Consider the following 16084-nt stretch of genomic DNA (forward strand, 5'->3'; position numbering starts at 1 on the left):
TGTGTTAATTGTGACACCAGAAGTGGAACAGACTGAAAGAGCAATGTGCCCAAAGCTAAAAAATAACAAAACTGAAAAGGTAGCACTTATTAATTAAGAAGTAAACGACGAGTGGGAGTTGTTTGTCGAAAACTGCAGGGACAATAAACCATGAGGGACACACATGTGCAAGAAAAAGACACATTGGTTTTTTCCTACAATGTGAGGCGTATGTTCCTATTTTTAGTCTTGTTTTTTGTTATGGATTTTGTTGTTGTGTTTTGAAGATCTATGACAACTCTCTGCATAACATTCCCATTCTGTTTTTTCTAGTTCCCTATTCTGGACTGCTCCCGAGTTTCTGGCTACCTGTTCAACCCTTGCTGAAGTTGAGTCTGGATCAAAAGCAGGGGATGTTTATTCGTACGTACATGTAGTAATTTTCTAGGAGTTAACAGAGAATATATCGTAGGTTGATTGTCACAACTTTTACCAATAACTGACAGTTGGTCTAATATTATTGTGCAGAGTGAAATTGTCAAATTTCAGAATAAAAAATACACATTTGTAAACCCTTAATTGCAGATATTTCCAAGTTGCACATTATAACTGGCAATGTATTGGGGGTAATTTGACACACCTATCATGCGAATATTCAGGTTCCTGATTTGGTAACTATAAGATACTACTTGTAAGTTGTCGCTGTCACATTTTGGCGTCAATGCAGCATTAGGCATTAGCAATTGGCACTATTCCTACAGTCCTTGCCAAACTGCCTTACAGTTAAGGTATCATGAGGACTAGTAGAAATTTGCCCTTTTTAAGAGCTTTGCTATATGTTATCATTATAAAAACTAGTGGGATAAAAAGCTTAGTTTCTAACACTGCATTGAGAAGGGACGTGGGTGGAAGTTCCTCCTTTTTCAATGTTTTGAGAATCCTTGAACTTACATGCTGTGAAAGTAGGTGTGATTAAGTAGGTGTGCCTGTTTAGTAGGTATTGACATCAAAGGTTTAAAGTGTATCACACTATTTGCGATGCACGAGGCCGTATTGCGATACGTATCACAATATATTGTATCATTCTAAATTTCGAATTCAGAAGCATACATTAAGGTATGAATTGAAGTTCATAAATGAAACAAAACAAGATTTTGGTACAACATGATGTTTACTCGTTCAATAAATACGCAGCCATCTTGCGGCCCTGGATGTATTTGGCTAGTATATAGCATTAAATACATGATAAAAATCGCTTTTTGAAACCACCGGATATATCGAGCATGACAAAAAGATATTATGATACGTATTGTGGAAAGAATGAACCTCAATTTACCGATATACCGATTATAAATACTGCCCACCCTTACTGTTTAGTAATGTCACTGCCTTGCCTTGCCTTGCTATTGGTTTTGACACTTGGAAGTGTTTCATTGCAGAAGTAACTGACGTAACGGTGAATCATAGCACTCCTACCATTAGCTTCTGATTTTGTTTGTCCAAACTTGTTGATTAATTGTCCCCCGCCGCGCGAATGCGCGAAGCAGTGGATATAGTATTCACGACCGTCCGTACGTTCGTCTGTACGTCCCACCTGTTTGTTGCCACGATATCTCAAGAAGTAAACACTGGATTGTCTTCATATTTGGAACTATGGTGTATATACAGACTCCGCAGGCACCAGTCGGTTTTGGTGAACTTGACCCCATTTTCAAGGTCACATCAGGCAAATCTGCTTTTTGAGTTGGAAAACGGTGTTGCCGCAATATCTCAAGAACTAATCGCTGGATTGTCTTCATATTTGGTACTATGGTGTATATGCAGGCGGGGGACATTTCGTCACTTTGTGACAAATACTTGTATTTAGTAAGGATGGCATTGCTTTTGTATTGATGACTACAACATAAAACAACATTGTCTCACTGACTTGCTCTCCTTGCACCAGGTATGGTGTTTTGCCTCGTGGGGATTACAGGTTAGAATAGGTCCTCAGCAGGGTCATCTTCCTGAGGCAGGGGAGTTAAGTGACTATAAAAGTCCAGTTTCCACCCTTGCCGAACTAGGCTGGAATTCCTGGGCTCGACCATAGCGCCACCAGTGGTTATTACGAGTTATGTTCCTTCTAAGCCTCTCCTGTGGACCAATCTGATTTCACCTCGGCAGCAAACAAACTGCTTGAAATGACATGTTTTTAATAGCAAATATATGTAGGAAAAAATATACATTATGTTGAATTTATATAAAAAGATATGAGAATTTCTTTTTAAATGTTTTTTGGCAGCTTTACTATCATTGTGACTGAAGTATGCACCCGAGAACAACCTTTCACATATGAACTTCAAGTCATGGAGCCCAAACACATCATCCAGATGGTTATTGACAAAGATGATCCAAAGAACAGAGAAGCCCAATCAGTAAGTTCAAATTTGTAGTGTGGTTCTCAGCATAAACAGGAATTTATAGCTATGATGTAATAGAGGTAGGGTATTCACAAGAATTATATACTTTCTCTTATAGCTTTTTTAGCCTTTAGATTTGTGTTGCTATGAAGAATAGTTACTTGGCTTGAGTAGAGGTGTAACGATGCAGTGGGGTCTTGATACGATACATATCGCAATACTATGAGTGTGAGACCATTTGTATCCCCGATACAGTACCTTTTTTTCATAAGTTGATATTCATCTTTCTGCAGGGGAATCACAACAATGAATCATTTGTTTTTAAATTTTAGAGATTGAAAATGTGGTATTGTAGGGCAGAAAAATACAGCTTAGAGGGCACTTTATATGTTTTAGCAGGATCACTCGAGGTCGTGTGGTTGTATGCGTCCCGTATTAGGTTTTATACCACGAGCAGGAGGCCAGTGGTAAAAAAACTAACGAGGGATACATAAAACCCAATGTATCCCGAGTGATCCTGCTACTACAAATTTATCTTTCCGACATGTTTTAATATGACATTTTAAAAGAATTAAATAAATTCAAAATTGATAGAAAACAGCTGTTCGAATGAGTGGAGATTAGCTTGTGCTGTTTACCGTGACTTTCCATTGACTCGGAAAAAGCTTGCAGCTTTTTTTGCTTCAAAGCTGGGTATAAAGAATTTATTCTGCTCCTCAAAAATCCATGTGCAGCCTGCCTTGCTCATGGCAGGGTATAAGGGCTTTAATCTCCCGCTGATAAATTTATTTCCCTCCTAGGCGGGATACATAGTATATTTATCAAGATCATGTGGACCAGTCAGACCTCATCATTCTGATATATCGGAGGTATGATAATGATTGTTACGCTATATATAGCCAAACGACAAATGCTGGAAAATCTCTGTGAGCTGGATGTTGAACAGTTTCTGTTAATATTTTACATGTATGTATTTGTGTCCATCAGGCTTGCTAAAAACATAAGATCAAGGGTTCAGTTCGCAGAATCTAACTAACTCTGTTTTTAGGTTTTCAGCACAACAATACGTGGGCTTGCAGGTTTTACCAAAGTGGTCTTGACTATGGGCTCATCTCTCACATTAGAGGGTGTGATGTAACTGAAATAATGTTCAAAGTGGCGTTAAGCTAAAATCCCTATTTCACTCTCTCTTTTTCAGTTGTGGAGAGAACTTAAAGCAGATACCATGAAACCGTTCAGACCATATGTTGAAGATACCTTTTTACCAGAAGACTATGACGCAAAAGCCAATATGAACAAGGTGAGGCCTAAGGAAGACCATACAAGATGACATAAGCAGTATTGCTTCCAAATTCTGTTTTGTCAATGTCGATCCGTGAAGATTCTGGGGTAGAATAGGTCTTCAGCAACCCTTGCTTGCCGTAAAAGGTGACTATGCTTGTCGTAAAAGGCGACTAACGGGATCGGTTGGTCAGGCTCGCTGACTTGGTTGATGCATGTTATTGATCCCAATTGCGTGGATCGATGCTCATGACATTAATCACTGGATGGTCTGGTCCAGACTCGATTGTTTACAGACCGCCGTCATATGGCTGGAATATTGGTGAGTGCGGTGTTAAACAACAAACCAACCAACCAACCAAAACACTCTTGAAATTTATTTTTCTGAAAATTGTGTTCTTTTCAAAGTTTTCATGGGTCATTTTTAGCACACCAGACTGAAAGTCGGGTGAGCTTAGGTTGTGGATTTCGTTTCCAGAGCACAACTAAAAAAACGTTCAATATCTTTCAACAAAACTGAAGTGGTGCCTTTTGCTATTTGCTGATTTGGGGCATTTTCTTTTCTCGATTTCCATGGAAACAATTTAGACTTCGTATCTAAAGAAAGGTGGATTTCATTTCCGAGGCACAACTCAAAAAACATTTAATATTTTTCAACAAAACTTGACAAGAAATATCAAACAGATACTGAAGTGGCGCCTTTTGCTATTTGCAGATTTTTGGCCTTTTTTTCTTTTTCTCCATTTCCATGGAAACAATTTGTACTTAATCTCTAAAGAGGAGTGGATTTCATTTCTGAGGCACAACTCACACAACGTTCAATATCTTTTGAAAGAATTTAGACTTATTCTCAAATGGGAGGGGGAGGTTTTGTTTCCAGAGCACAACTTGAAAACTGTGAAAGAGTTTTCATTCAAACCTTTTCAAGTTTTGCTATTTAGGAATGCAACATGCATCAGTTTGACCCACATACAAAAAACAGTTTGTCAACTGGTGCCTTTTGCTGTTTGGAGATTTTTAGAATTCATATTTCTTCTGTTTCCTTGGCAACAAGTTTGATTTTGACTCTGTTTATAGAGGTGTGTACCTGACATAGAAACACAAAGTTCCGAATCCCAATGCCATGGTATTGTTGTGACAGCTCAATAACTACTCTTGTATATGGACAGACTGATTAACATAGAAATTCTCTCATTAAGTCGGACTAAAAGTAACAGTCAGATGATGTGTTCTTTCAAATTTATGATCTTCTGATGACTCTTGTTATATCTTTGTTGACAACATTTCCAGGTAAGCTGCAGTGGCATGGCATTTTTGTCCCCCGCCGCGCAAAAGCGCGAAGCAGGGGATATAGTATTCACGACCGTCCGTACGTCTGTACGTCCCACCTGTTTGTTGCCGCGATATCTCAAGAACTAAACACTGGATTGTCTTCATATTTGGAACTATGGTGTATATACAGACTCCGCAGACACCAGTCGGTTTTGGTGACCTTGACCCCATTTTCAAGGTCACAGCAGGCAAATGTGCTTTTGGAGTTGGAAAACGGTGTTGCTGCGATATCTCAAGAACTAATCGCTGGATTGTCTTCATATTTGGAACTATGGTGTATATACAGACACCGCAGACAACAGTCGGTTTTGGTGACCTTGACCCCATTTTCAAGGTCACAGCAGGCAAATGTGCTTTTTGAGTTGGAAAACGGTGTCGCGGCAATATCTCAAGAACTAATCGCTGGATTGTCTTTATATTTGGTACTATGGTGTATATACAGGCGGGGGACATTTCGTCACTTTGTGACAAATACTTGTTATTTCTTGTTTTACTCCCTCCCCCTCTCCAGGTTTGGGTCAGGGGTCTTTCTCTTCCCGGTAAACTGGGATTTATCTCAAATTAAATATTTTGAGCAGGATGAGGTGAGTTTTTCTATAGGATCAGCAGAATGATGTTTTTATTCTGGATTTCAGTTGTTGGAAGCTGGGTCACATCCAAATCCAGAATCAAGGCCGGTTTTCAAGGAAATGTTGATGAGGTTAAATGAAATTCATCCTGTCAAGGGTGAACTGATAGACAATCTCGTCAATATGGTAAGTAGATTGCACAACAGGATTAGGCATTGCTTTTTTGTTTGCCCGATTTACGGATTCACCAAACCATAATTCCACAAATGTGGAATCTGTTGAGTTTGTTAAAACTTCCAGTGTTAAAATCTTCCAAGTAGGCCTAAAGGGGACCGTGGAAAATTCCAACCACAATAAGTAGGCTTGGATGACTCTAACTTACTTCCTGTACAGTGTTTTGACCGCCTCCATGGTCTTGTGGTAGAGCGTCTGCCCGGGTTCCATCCCGGGCCACGTCATACAAAAAGACGTTAAAAGATTGTACTTGTTGTTACCCTGTCTGGCGCTCGGCATTAAGGGGCTAAAACAAGGACTGGTCGGCTCGGAGTCAGTATACTGTGTCTGAGTGGGGTATTCATGTTAAACTGTGGCATGGTATCTCAGTGAGCTAGCACTATAAATCGGCATCAGTCGGGACTAGTACAAGCAGCCACACACACACATACACGTGCATGCACGTCGCTATATAAGTGCAATAATCCTGGACGCGACGTTAAACCCAATTTCACCTCACCTCACCTCCTGTACAGTTTAGTGAGACGGCTGATTGAGCGTTTGATAAAATATGAACTGACGTTTTCAGCTTGAGAAATACTCCAGTAACCTGGAGGCCATTGTAGCTGATAGGACAAAGGAGCTACAGGTGGAGAAGGCCAAAACAGAACAACTTGTCAGTCAGATGTTACCCAAGAAGGTTGTTGAGGATCTTAAGCATGGCAGAAAAGTTGATCCAGAGAGCTTTGAATGTGTCACCATTTTCTTCAGGTATCTCATTATTTCATTTGTGAAGATCCGGGGTAGAATAGGTCTTCAGCAACCCATGCTTGCTGTAAAAGTCGACTATGCTTGTTGTAAGAGGCGACTAATGGGATCGGGTGGTCAGTCTCGCTGACTTGGTTGATGTATGTCATCGTATCCCAACTGCGTGGATCGATGCTCATGATGTCAATCACTGGATTGTCTTGGTCCAGACTTGACATCATATAGCTGGAATATTGCTGAGTGCAGCGTTAAACGACAACCAACCAACCATCTTAAATTGTTTATAAATTGATTCTCGTCTCTGTGCATGCCATGTTAATGTAGGTCTCAAGCAAACTATGCTGGTCATGGGAGGCAACTGACTGGATCTTTTGGGATGTTGATCACTGATTTGTCTGATCCAGTCAAATTTTTGTGCAGGTTGCCGTCATATACCTAGAACATGAGTGGAACGTTAAAAAACAAACAATTCTTGCAAGCCTAATTTGGCCTTTTCATTTCATTGATCAAGGAAGGAAATCTTAAATCTTAATCTCTGTATGGTTTCTTTGTTATCCCCCACCCCAACAAAGTTGGCAGAGGATATTGAAATAGGTTCCGTCCGTCCGTCTGTGCGTGCGTCCCGAAATCGTTTCCGCAGCATAACTCAGAAACCGTTAAATATTTCTCTACGAAACTTTGCATGTCTATCAGACTCATGCTGAACTGGTGCCTTCTGCTATTTAGGAATTTTATAAATTTTCATTTTTTACCTTTCCATGGCAACAAGTTGGACTTATAGGGTGGTGTTCATTTCCGGAGCATAACTCAAAAACTGTTGAATACTTTCTTACGAAACTTTGCATGTCTACCAGGCACATATTTGATATTTAGCACTTTTAGAAATTTTTATTTTAGAATTTCCATTGCAGCTATTTTGATATGGGCTAAGAGAAATGTTGAGTCAGTTACCTTGTTTGGGACAATAGTGTGTTAAAATGGGCGGGGGATATAGATGACTTGTCGACCATACGCTTGTTACAATTGGGCCATAGCTACTTCTGCTGGTTGTAAGCAGCGTTTTAATGGGTGGTCAGGCTCAGTGACTTGGTTGATAAACATGTGAAAGGACCTCTACAGCAGGGATCGTTGCTCACAGTATCAGTCACAGGATTGTCTGGTCCAGACTTTTAATTTATACATAGATCACTGTCATATAGCTGGAATAAGGAGAAAAAACATGCATGCACACACACGGGAGATGATTTGAGTGTGCTTTGACTGGACCATGTTCATTCCATGTTTCAGTGACATCGTGGGTTTCACAGCCATTGCAAGAAACAGTACACCTCTACAAGTTGTAGATTTGCTAAATGATCTATACACAACATTTGATGCCATTTTGGACAACTACGATGTATACAAAGTAGAAACAATTGGCGATGCTTGTAAGTTGATGTCATACAGTATTACTATACCTCACCTTTAACCCACCTTTCATTTCATCCATGATATTGCCATCTGTAATATATACTTCTGTGGGGGCGGTCGGGTAGCCTGGTGGTTAAAGTGTTCGCTCGTCACGCCAAAGACCCGGGTTCGATTCCCGATACAATGTGTGAAGCCCATTTCTGGTGTCCCCCGCCGTGATATTGATGGAATATTGCTAAAAGCGGCGTAAAACCATACTCACTCACTCACTCATATACTTCTGTGCAAGGAAATTAAGTGTAAATCAGGCGCTATGGCTATGCTAATTCAACAAACTGTATGTATGTTTGTTGTGTAAAAATTTGCAAAATGTTCTAAGTTGTTTTCATTAAGGATCCTTGTGTGACCGTTATCGCCAAATGGTTTACCTTTAATATTGCAAACATACCAGAGCATTCAGGTGAGCTAGGGCGGTTGGCCATTCAGGTGAGCTATAGCGGTTGGCCATATTTTTACATACAAATATGGACAATGTGTTGACGTCACTCGGCAGAGGGCGAAGTTCACTTTGTAACAAAAGGTATATTACATCATATCTCACCTCAATATTTTGTTTTGTACCTCGTTTCTCATTTCAAAATTCACTGCAGACTTGATCGATATAGTATGTTTTCACAGATGTCCAAAAGTCAGAAATGCTCTTCAGCAACCCATGCTTGCTGTAAAAGGCGACTATGCTTGTCGTAAGAGGCAACTAACAGGATCGGGTGGTCAGGCTCGCTGACTTGGTTGATGCATGTCATCGATCCCAATTGCGTGGATCGATGCTCATGATATTAATCACTGGATTGTCTGGTTCAGACTCAATTATATACAGACTGCTGTCATATACCGGTAGCTGAAATATTTCTGAGTGAGGCGATAAACAACAAACAAACCAAACTAAAAGGTGACTTACGGGATCGGGTGGTCAGACTCACTGACTTGGTTGATGCATGTTATCGTATCCCAATTGCGTAGATCGATGCTCATGATGTCAATCACTGGATTGTCTGGTCCATATAGCTGAAATATTGCTGAGTGCAAACGAACAATCAAATATGATAAGCACATGATGATCACACAAATCATGTGATCAAATATGGTGTAGATATAGTTTCTGTGCAGAGCCTGTCATATTAATGAGCTTTGAAATGATATAGCTATATGTTGTACGTTATTTTTGGCCACCTGCTGCTCATTGCACATTGTTTCTGTTGTAACATGTTGTTTAGGATGGCTAAATATAGAATAACTTTTGTTAACTCTAGACATGGTGGTGAGTGGATTGCCAATCAGGAATGGCAATCTCCATGCAGGAGAAATTGCCACCATGAGCCTTGACCTGCTGTCCTCCATGATTGGCTTCAAGATAAGACACATGCCTGAGGAAATTCTACAGCTTCGTGTGGGGATGCACTCTGGTTTGTAGACACTCTAATTGATAATATTCCCATACATTTTTATACCAAGGACAAGGGTAGAAATATATTTGTTTTTAGGTGTGCCAAAAGCTACTCAAAGATGTTTAGAAGTGCCCTGTGGAATTTAAGTGTGCCAACAAGAATAAAACTGATCATCTTCAACTCTGTGAATGTTATTTTAGTTTAAGCTACATACAAAGCAGTCATTGACAAAGTTTGCCATCGTAATTCCTTTTCAATGAGGTTAATAAGTGCTTGTATTAGAAAGGGAAGGGCACTGTTAGAATCGTAATGGCAGAGGTTCCCAATGACTAAAGACACACTTTGAAATAATTCTTTTCATTACTTTGTAGTTATGATTAAGATATGAAGCTATTGATAAATGTTCTTTTAAATGAGTAAATGACAAACACACTGAGAATGAATGCATGAACAGAATTATTAATTAATGCACAGACCCTACACAAATTAGACCTGGAAATTCAGAAAAGTAAAGTTTGAACTCTGAAAGAACTATATTTTTATATCATCATCATACAAATTAAAGCAGGGAATTAATGAACTGAATTGATTATTGTATTGTCAATATATGTCAATATATATTTTGTGAAAAAAGTATTTTTGCTTATGTAGCAAGCCACTAGTGTAGCCCTTCCAATATCCTGTCGCCCTTGAGGTTTGCTCCTGTAGTATTGGAATCAATCAATCTCCAACAATCAACATTGAAATTATAACAAGGACCCACCCCTTGAGTTTTATGCTTAATTTCGAACACTGAAGGTTTTCAACTTTCACTGCTTATGTTATCACATGTGAATCCCATGATGGTGATTTATTATCTGGTATTCCAAAGTAAATGACCCTCACAGGCAAATTTGGAATTTTTTTATTTTGTTCAAAATTGGTTGTTGTTTTTTAATGTAACTATTTTAAATCTTTTGACTCATCTTTTGACTAAAACATTTGTGCGACCTATAACTTAAAACCTACCACAGTTTACATACTAATAGAAGAGGTGCAGTGCATAGTTTTGATATGTGGATATTTTCTGACTTTGGGCCTTGGAACATCTGACTCAATGAAAGTCTGGATGAACATGTGATGGCAAATGGCAGTTTTTTTTCACTTACATATGATGATATCCATTATAATGTTTGCATCATTTGCAGAAAATTTCAAATAACAAATTCACGGATTTATACAGTTTGCACATCAGTTTTTCAATTCATACCTCAATGGGGAAAAAATACAGTCAATCTTAAACTAAATTTGTGCAATATTCTGGGCCATGATAATACTGTCTTTTGCTTTTCTCAATGCTTCAGATCAATATAGAGGTTTGTTATCTGTCAACCGATATCGACATACGCCACATTGGCAAAACTGCCAACTTGTCATGGTTCTCTGAATGATTGGTACCGACAGGTTCTCAGGACGGACCAGTTCTATAAACATTTTACACAAGGACACCATATCTTACATTTGCCCATGCAGCAGTATGCTTTAAATCTGACTGTACATGTAACTGGATGTTTGGTTAATTTGAAATCCTCAGGACCTGCTGTGGCTGGTGTGGTTGGTCTCAAAATGCCCAGATACTGTCTGTTTGGTGACACTGTCAACACAGCATCTAGAATGGAGTCCAGTTCAATAGGTGAGTATGGCAAGAACGATATTTCAAAAGGGTCAACTTTGTTTTTTGTTTTGTGCTTGTATTGAAGGTGGAAGAGGTTATGTTTTAAAACATTAGTCAGAATGTTTAAGTTTAAAAACTGACATTTATAATAGGTTTTTAGCATTATTATTAATATTATTATACACGATTTATTTACATGCAAATTAATTGTTTGTTGATAACATTTTCAATGTCTTCATGTATAATTCACAAGTTAAGACACCCGTGAAGATCCAGGTTAGAATAGGTCTTCAGCAACCTTTGCTTACCGTATGAGGAGTCTAGTGGTCAGACTTGCTGACTTGGTTAATGCAAGTCATTGTATCCCAAGTGCGCAGATCTAAGCACATGATGTCAATGACAGGATTGTCTGGTCCAGACTAGATCATATAACTGGAATGCTGCTGAGTGCAGCCGTAAACAAACAAACAAACAAACATAACATAAATTGAGGATCCCGACATCCCACCTTTTATCTGTTTATACTGAACAGCGTTTGAAATTGGCACTAGTCCTGAAGTTCTTGCCAAAGTGACCAATTGTTAAGGTATCAGAAGGACTGGTAGAAATTTGCCAATTTTAACAGTTTTTCCATTTGATATCATTTGAAGGACTAGAGGACTAAAAATGTTAGTTTCTACCACTGCTGAACAGCAAAAAGAAAACAAATGTGTCCGCATCCACACCAAACATTGGGCACCCGTGAAGATTGCGGGGTAGAATAGGTGTTCTGCAACCCATGCTTGCCGTAAAAGGTGACTATGCTTGTCGTAAAAGGCGACTAACGGGATCGGGTGGTCAGGCTCGCTGACTTGGTTGATGCATGTCATCGATCCCAATTGCGTGGATCGATGCTCATGATATTAATCACTGGATTGTCTGGTCCAGACTCGATTATTTACAGACTGACGTCATATAGCTGGAATATTGCTGAGTGCGGCGTTAAACAACAAACCAACCAACTGTTTGACATTATTGATGGGGAGGTGAAATGAAGTTTCACATCATGTTCAAGATGACTAATGGCGTTTTTATGGTGCTAGCCCACTAAGATACCAACTTGCATTTTAACATGGATACCCCACTCAGACACAGTATACTGACTGAGCTAAGCCGATCTGATCTTTTTAGGTCTTTTTGTATGAGCCAGCTGGAATTTGAACCTCAGACCCTCTGTCCACTTGACCACAGTGGCAGTCTTTTCATTATTAATGACATATGAATATTATCAAAATGATAATGTTTTTTCAATATCCAACACTGGTAGTAGACCCCAATATATTACTGATCTCTTGAGATGTGGACGTGTCTGACTGAGAATCAACACATCAGTTTTTTACATTGTATGTTATTTCCAGCCTTGAGGATCCACATGAGTTCGAAGACGGCAGATATCCTCATGGTGCTTGGTGGCTACAAGTTGGATTGTAGAGGAGAGCGAGAAGTCAAGGTACTCTCATGCATAATTTATATCTTAGTTTACTAAATGACTGAAGTTGTATTTGTTGACGTTCATCAGCTAATGAAGACAGTGCCTCAAGTAAGCAAATTCAATGATTATTTCAAGACTTTGAGAAATTCCCCAAAAGTAGTTCTGTATGTCTCCGGTCGGCTGACGTTCAATGAAACGACAGTCAGCTTGGTAGTTTCATCAAGGCGAGGTCACCTGCTACTGTCAATATATGAAAATCACATAAGCTTAAATAATTATCTGTCATTGGTGCAATGTCTGTTTTCAGTCCATTGGCTTAGAAAGATTGTTAATGCGGGGGGGATATAGCGATCAACCAGTCTGTCCGTCCGTCCGTCCGTCCGTAATCATTTCCTTTTCCAGGGCAGAATTCCCAAACCATTCAGTGTATTTGATCGAAACTTAGCAAATCTATCAGGCACATACTGAAGTGGTGCCTTTTGATATTTTGGGATTTTTCTAATTTTAATTTTTTAAATATTTTATGAAATGAAGTTGGACATAGACTCAATTGGGGATGGCGTTCGTTTCCGGGGCAGAATTCGAAAACCATTCAGTGTATTTGATCGAAACTTGGCATAGCTATCAAGCACATACCAAAGTGGTGCCTTTTGATATTATTTTTTTTACGAATTTTTATTTTTTACAATTTTTATGGAAAGAAGTTGGACCTAGACTCCATTAGGGAACGGGTTCGTTTCCGGGCCAGAATTCGAAAACCATTCAGTGGGTAAACAATGTATGCTTCTTAAAGAACATTCAACTGTTGACTCATTACATACAGAATTGCACATTTACTAGTGGTTACTTTACAGACAGGTGCCGGGGGGATATGTCATCTTTCTGATGACTTTTATCTATAATGTTGGATTTGGATCACTGCCATATGTAGACACCAGCTCTTTATAGCCAGATTTCAAAAAGTCAATATTGGGTGGTCAGTAAATTGTCATGTGAATTATGGACAGATGATACATAAACACAGGTCAAACTTAGTAGCCAGTCAAAGTTGACTGAGACTGTTTTCAGTGTCAACTAAACATCAAGTGGTTGTAAATGTTTGAGGATACACACTGTATCCTCATAACTCTTGTGGGGCGGGTAGCCTACTGGTTTAAGCGTTTGCATGCCGAAGACCCAGGTTCGATTCCCCTCATGGGTACAATGTGTGAAGCCCATTTCTGGTGTCTCCCGCTGTGATATTGCTGGTATATTGCTAAAAGCGGCGTAAAACAATACCCACTCACTCATAACTTTTACTGGTCCCAAATCTGAAAGTTTTCCCTTTCTTAATTAGCTTGTTTCCCACTATCATTGCACATTCAGTGTATGTCTACAAGGTTTGAACAGTCTTGAATTTTGCAGTGTGGCCTTAAATATTCCTTAAATCTGAATCTTCATTTTTTTATGCCTAATATATGACTTAAAAGGTTTTGGATTCAGCAACCCTTGTTGACTTGGTAATAAATAAATGTATGAAATTTATCTTTTTCTTTCATAATGCATGATATAATTATGTACCAAAATATTCGTTCTTAACAGCTCCAATTAGATACTTGTATGTTAAATTAATAGTGTGTTTGGATGGTCAAATAAGATTCCCCAAATAAATCTGTTTTAAATCACACTTGGATCTTAATTTTTGCTTTGGAAAGTGTGATCATTGCCTTGAAAGTCGTTAAAAATGGGGCTCTGTATGAACCATGGTCGACAAGAAAACACACAAGTGTAATTGCTGTTTTATTTCACTTCAGGGCAAGGGAGTGATGACTACCTACTGGCTAATGGGCAAAGACGACTTCACTAAACCTCTCCCTGACATGTCAATGGCTGCTTCACTGTCGAAGCATGAATTCAAATGAACTGATAAGACTCGGATGAAACTGAAGACATTCTTTCTCATGTGCCAGAATTCTCGTTGATATTCTGATAACATCATGATTTCCTTGATTTGTTCTCTCATATATTGTTAAGTTGACTAATGTGTCAATGGTTTCGTGAATTCATTGTGAATTCTGTGTCTAAGCAATGACTGTGATGGTGTAAAGGATATTGTTGAATTTCTTGTTGAAAGTTGTTGACATTGTGGTCTGTTGAAGTAGTTCTCATGAAATGTGTATGTCACTTCACATTTAATTCTCCAGACTTCCTGGAAACACAAGAACTTGCTTGAAGCAACATTTGTACCATTACATTTCTTGGCTACTCATAGTCTCATTCTGTCCGAAGAAAGTTTAAAATCATGTGAAGGTGTAATGCATATATACATATACTGGGGTACTGTATAAAGCGACCTCACCAATAACATAACTCCAGCAACATTTTGTGTGTTGACATGGTGAGACACCAAACGGGTGACCTTGAAAAAAAACCTCATTTCATTTGAAGTCCAAATATAAGTGAGATAATGGGAGTCAAAATTTCTTGTAATTACATTGCAATTTAGCTTTCTAGGCTTAGTCTTGTTTAAATATTAGCTTGTTTATTATACATGTATATATATTTTACAGAAATTGGGCGCTTCTGCAGTGGAATCTATATTATATAGGTTTTCCGTAATAACATTTCTGTCATTCACCTTGGGCAGCTTGAGGTTTCAGATGTATAACACAACAAAGGTGAACATGTCAAAATCAATTCAACTTGCACACCATATAAGTTATGTTTGTAAATCAGACAAAGATTCGGAGTCTTTTGTATTTGTACGTCATGTTACACACATCATGGACTTTGTGAAATGTCATCAGGTTTAGTATCTTCAGTTCGAAGAAGCGGAATGTTCATCAATATCTTCACCATCATTACAGAACGTGCCTTAAACCACATGCTCTGTGCTTATGTGAAGTAAGTCTTTGTAAGTTGAATAAAATAACTATAGGCTATATAGACTGCTGTCAGAGAATATTGCTTGAATCTGAAGCCCCATTCTGGTAATCATAGCTTTAGACATCTACAAAGAATCCCAAAGAACTGCTTCTGGCTAGTAGATAGTTTATTTCACCTTTCAGAGAAGACATACTGGGAGTACGACATTTGTAAGCAAGAATCTGATTTGTCACTTCTGACAGTTTTATTCTCTCGTCCTTTATATTGTAACTTGAATATTATGTATGTTCTAGGTACTGTTCCTTATTGGGATGTTCTTTTAAATGATATTTTTACTGTGAACATACACAAACTGCAAAAGTTTGGGGCCATGTATTCAATTGAGACAGATTACTATTAACATTAATAAAATCTATGAATACATATCCCTATTTTCATGAGTACCTATATTTATCAATTATTTATTGTGAAGAAACTGTTCTTGTTTATTGCATGAGTTATTTTTGTTGAGGAAATCTATGGTGGATTTGTGATGAACTGCTCATTGGCAAGAAATCATGCTGAATAAAAAGTTTAAAATTTGTCAGTGTTTCATCATTATCCTCACCCCCCCCCCCCCCCCCCCCCCCCCCCCCCCCCCAACAAAGTTGGCGGGGGATATATAAATGGGTTCCGTCCATGTGTGCGTGCGTGCGTGC

The 16084-nt window shown here is 38.7% G+C and overlaps 1 protein-coding gene across 1 annotated transcript in view; it reads left to right on the forward strand.

The window, feature by feature from the left end:
- LOC139477725 (uncharacterized) overlaps positions 1–14422 on the forward strand; it is a 75151-nt gene extending 60729 nt beyond the window's left edge. The window contains exons 27-36 of the mRNA XM_071260122.1: positions 313–402; positions 2261–2393; positions 3577–3678; positions 5627–5746; positions 6363–6544; positions 7829–7968; positions 9262–9414; positions 10970–11068; positions 12448–12539; positions 14315–14422. Of these exons, the coding sequence (XP_071116223.1) occupies positions 313–402; positions 2261–2393; positions 3577–3678; positions 5627–5746; positions 6363–6544; positions 7829–7968; positions 9262–9414; positions 10970–11068; positions 12448–12539; positions 14315–14422 (1219 nt within the window). The remainder of the gene's footprint in view (positions 1–312; positions 403–2260; positions 2394–3576; positions 3679–5626; positions 5747–6362; positions 6545–7828; positions 7969–9261; positions 9415–10969; positions 11069–12447; positions 12540–14314) is intronic.
- The last annotated feature ends 1662 nt before the right edge of the window (positions 14423–16084 follow it).

Source organism: Haliotis cracherodii, unplaced genomic scaffold, assembly GCF_022045235.1.
Source record: "Haliotis cracherodii isolate W230 unplaced genomic scaffold, xgHalCrac1.p SCAF_35, whole genome shotgun sequence".
Classification (NCBI taxonomy): Eukaryota; Metazoa; Mollusca; class Gastropoda; order Lepetellida; family Haliotidae; genus Haliotis; species Haliotis cracherodii.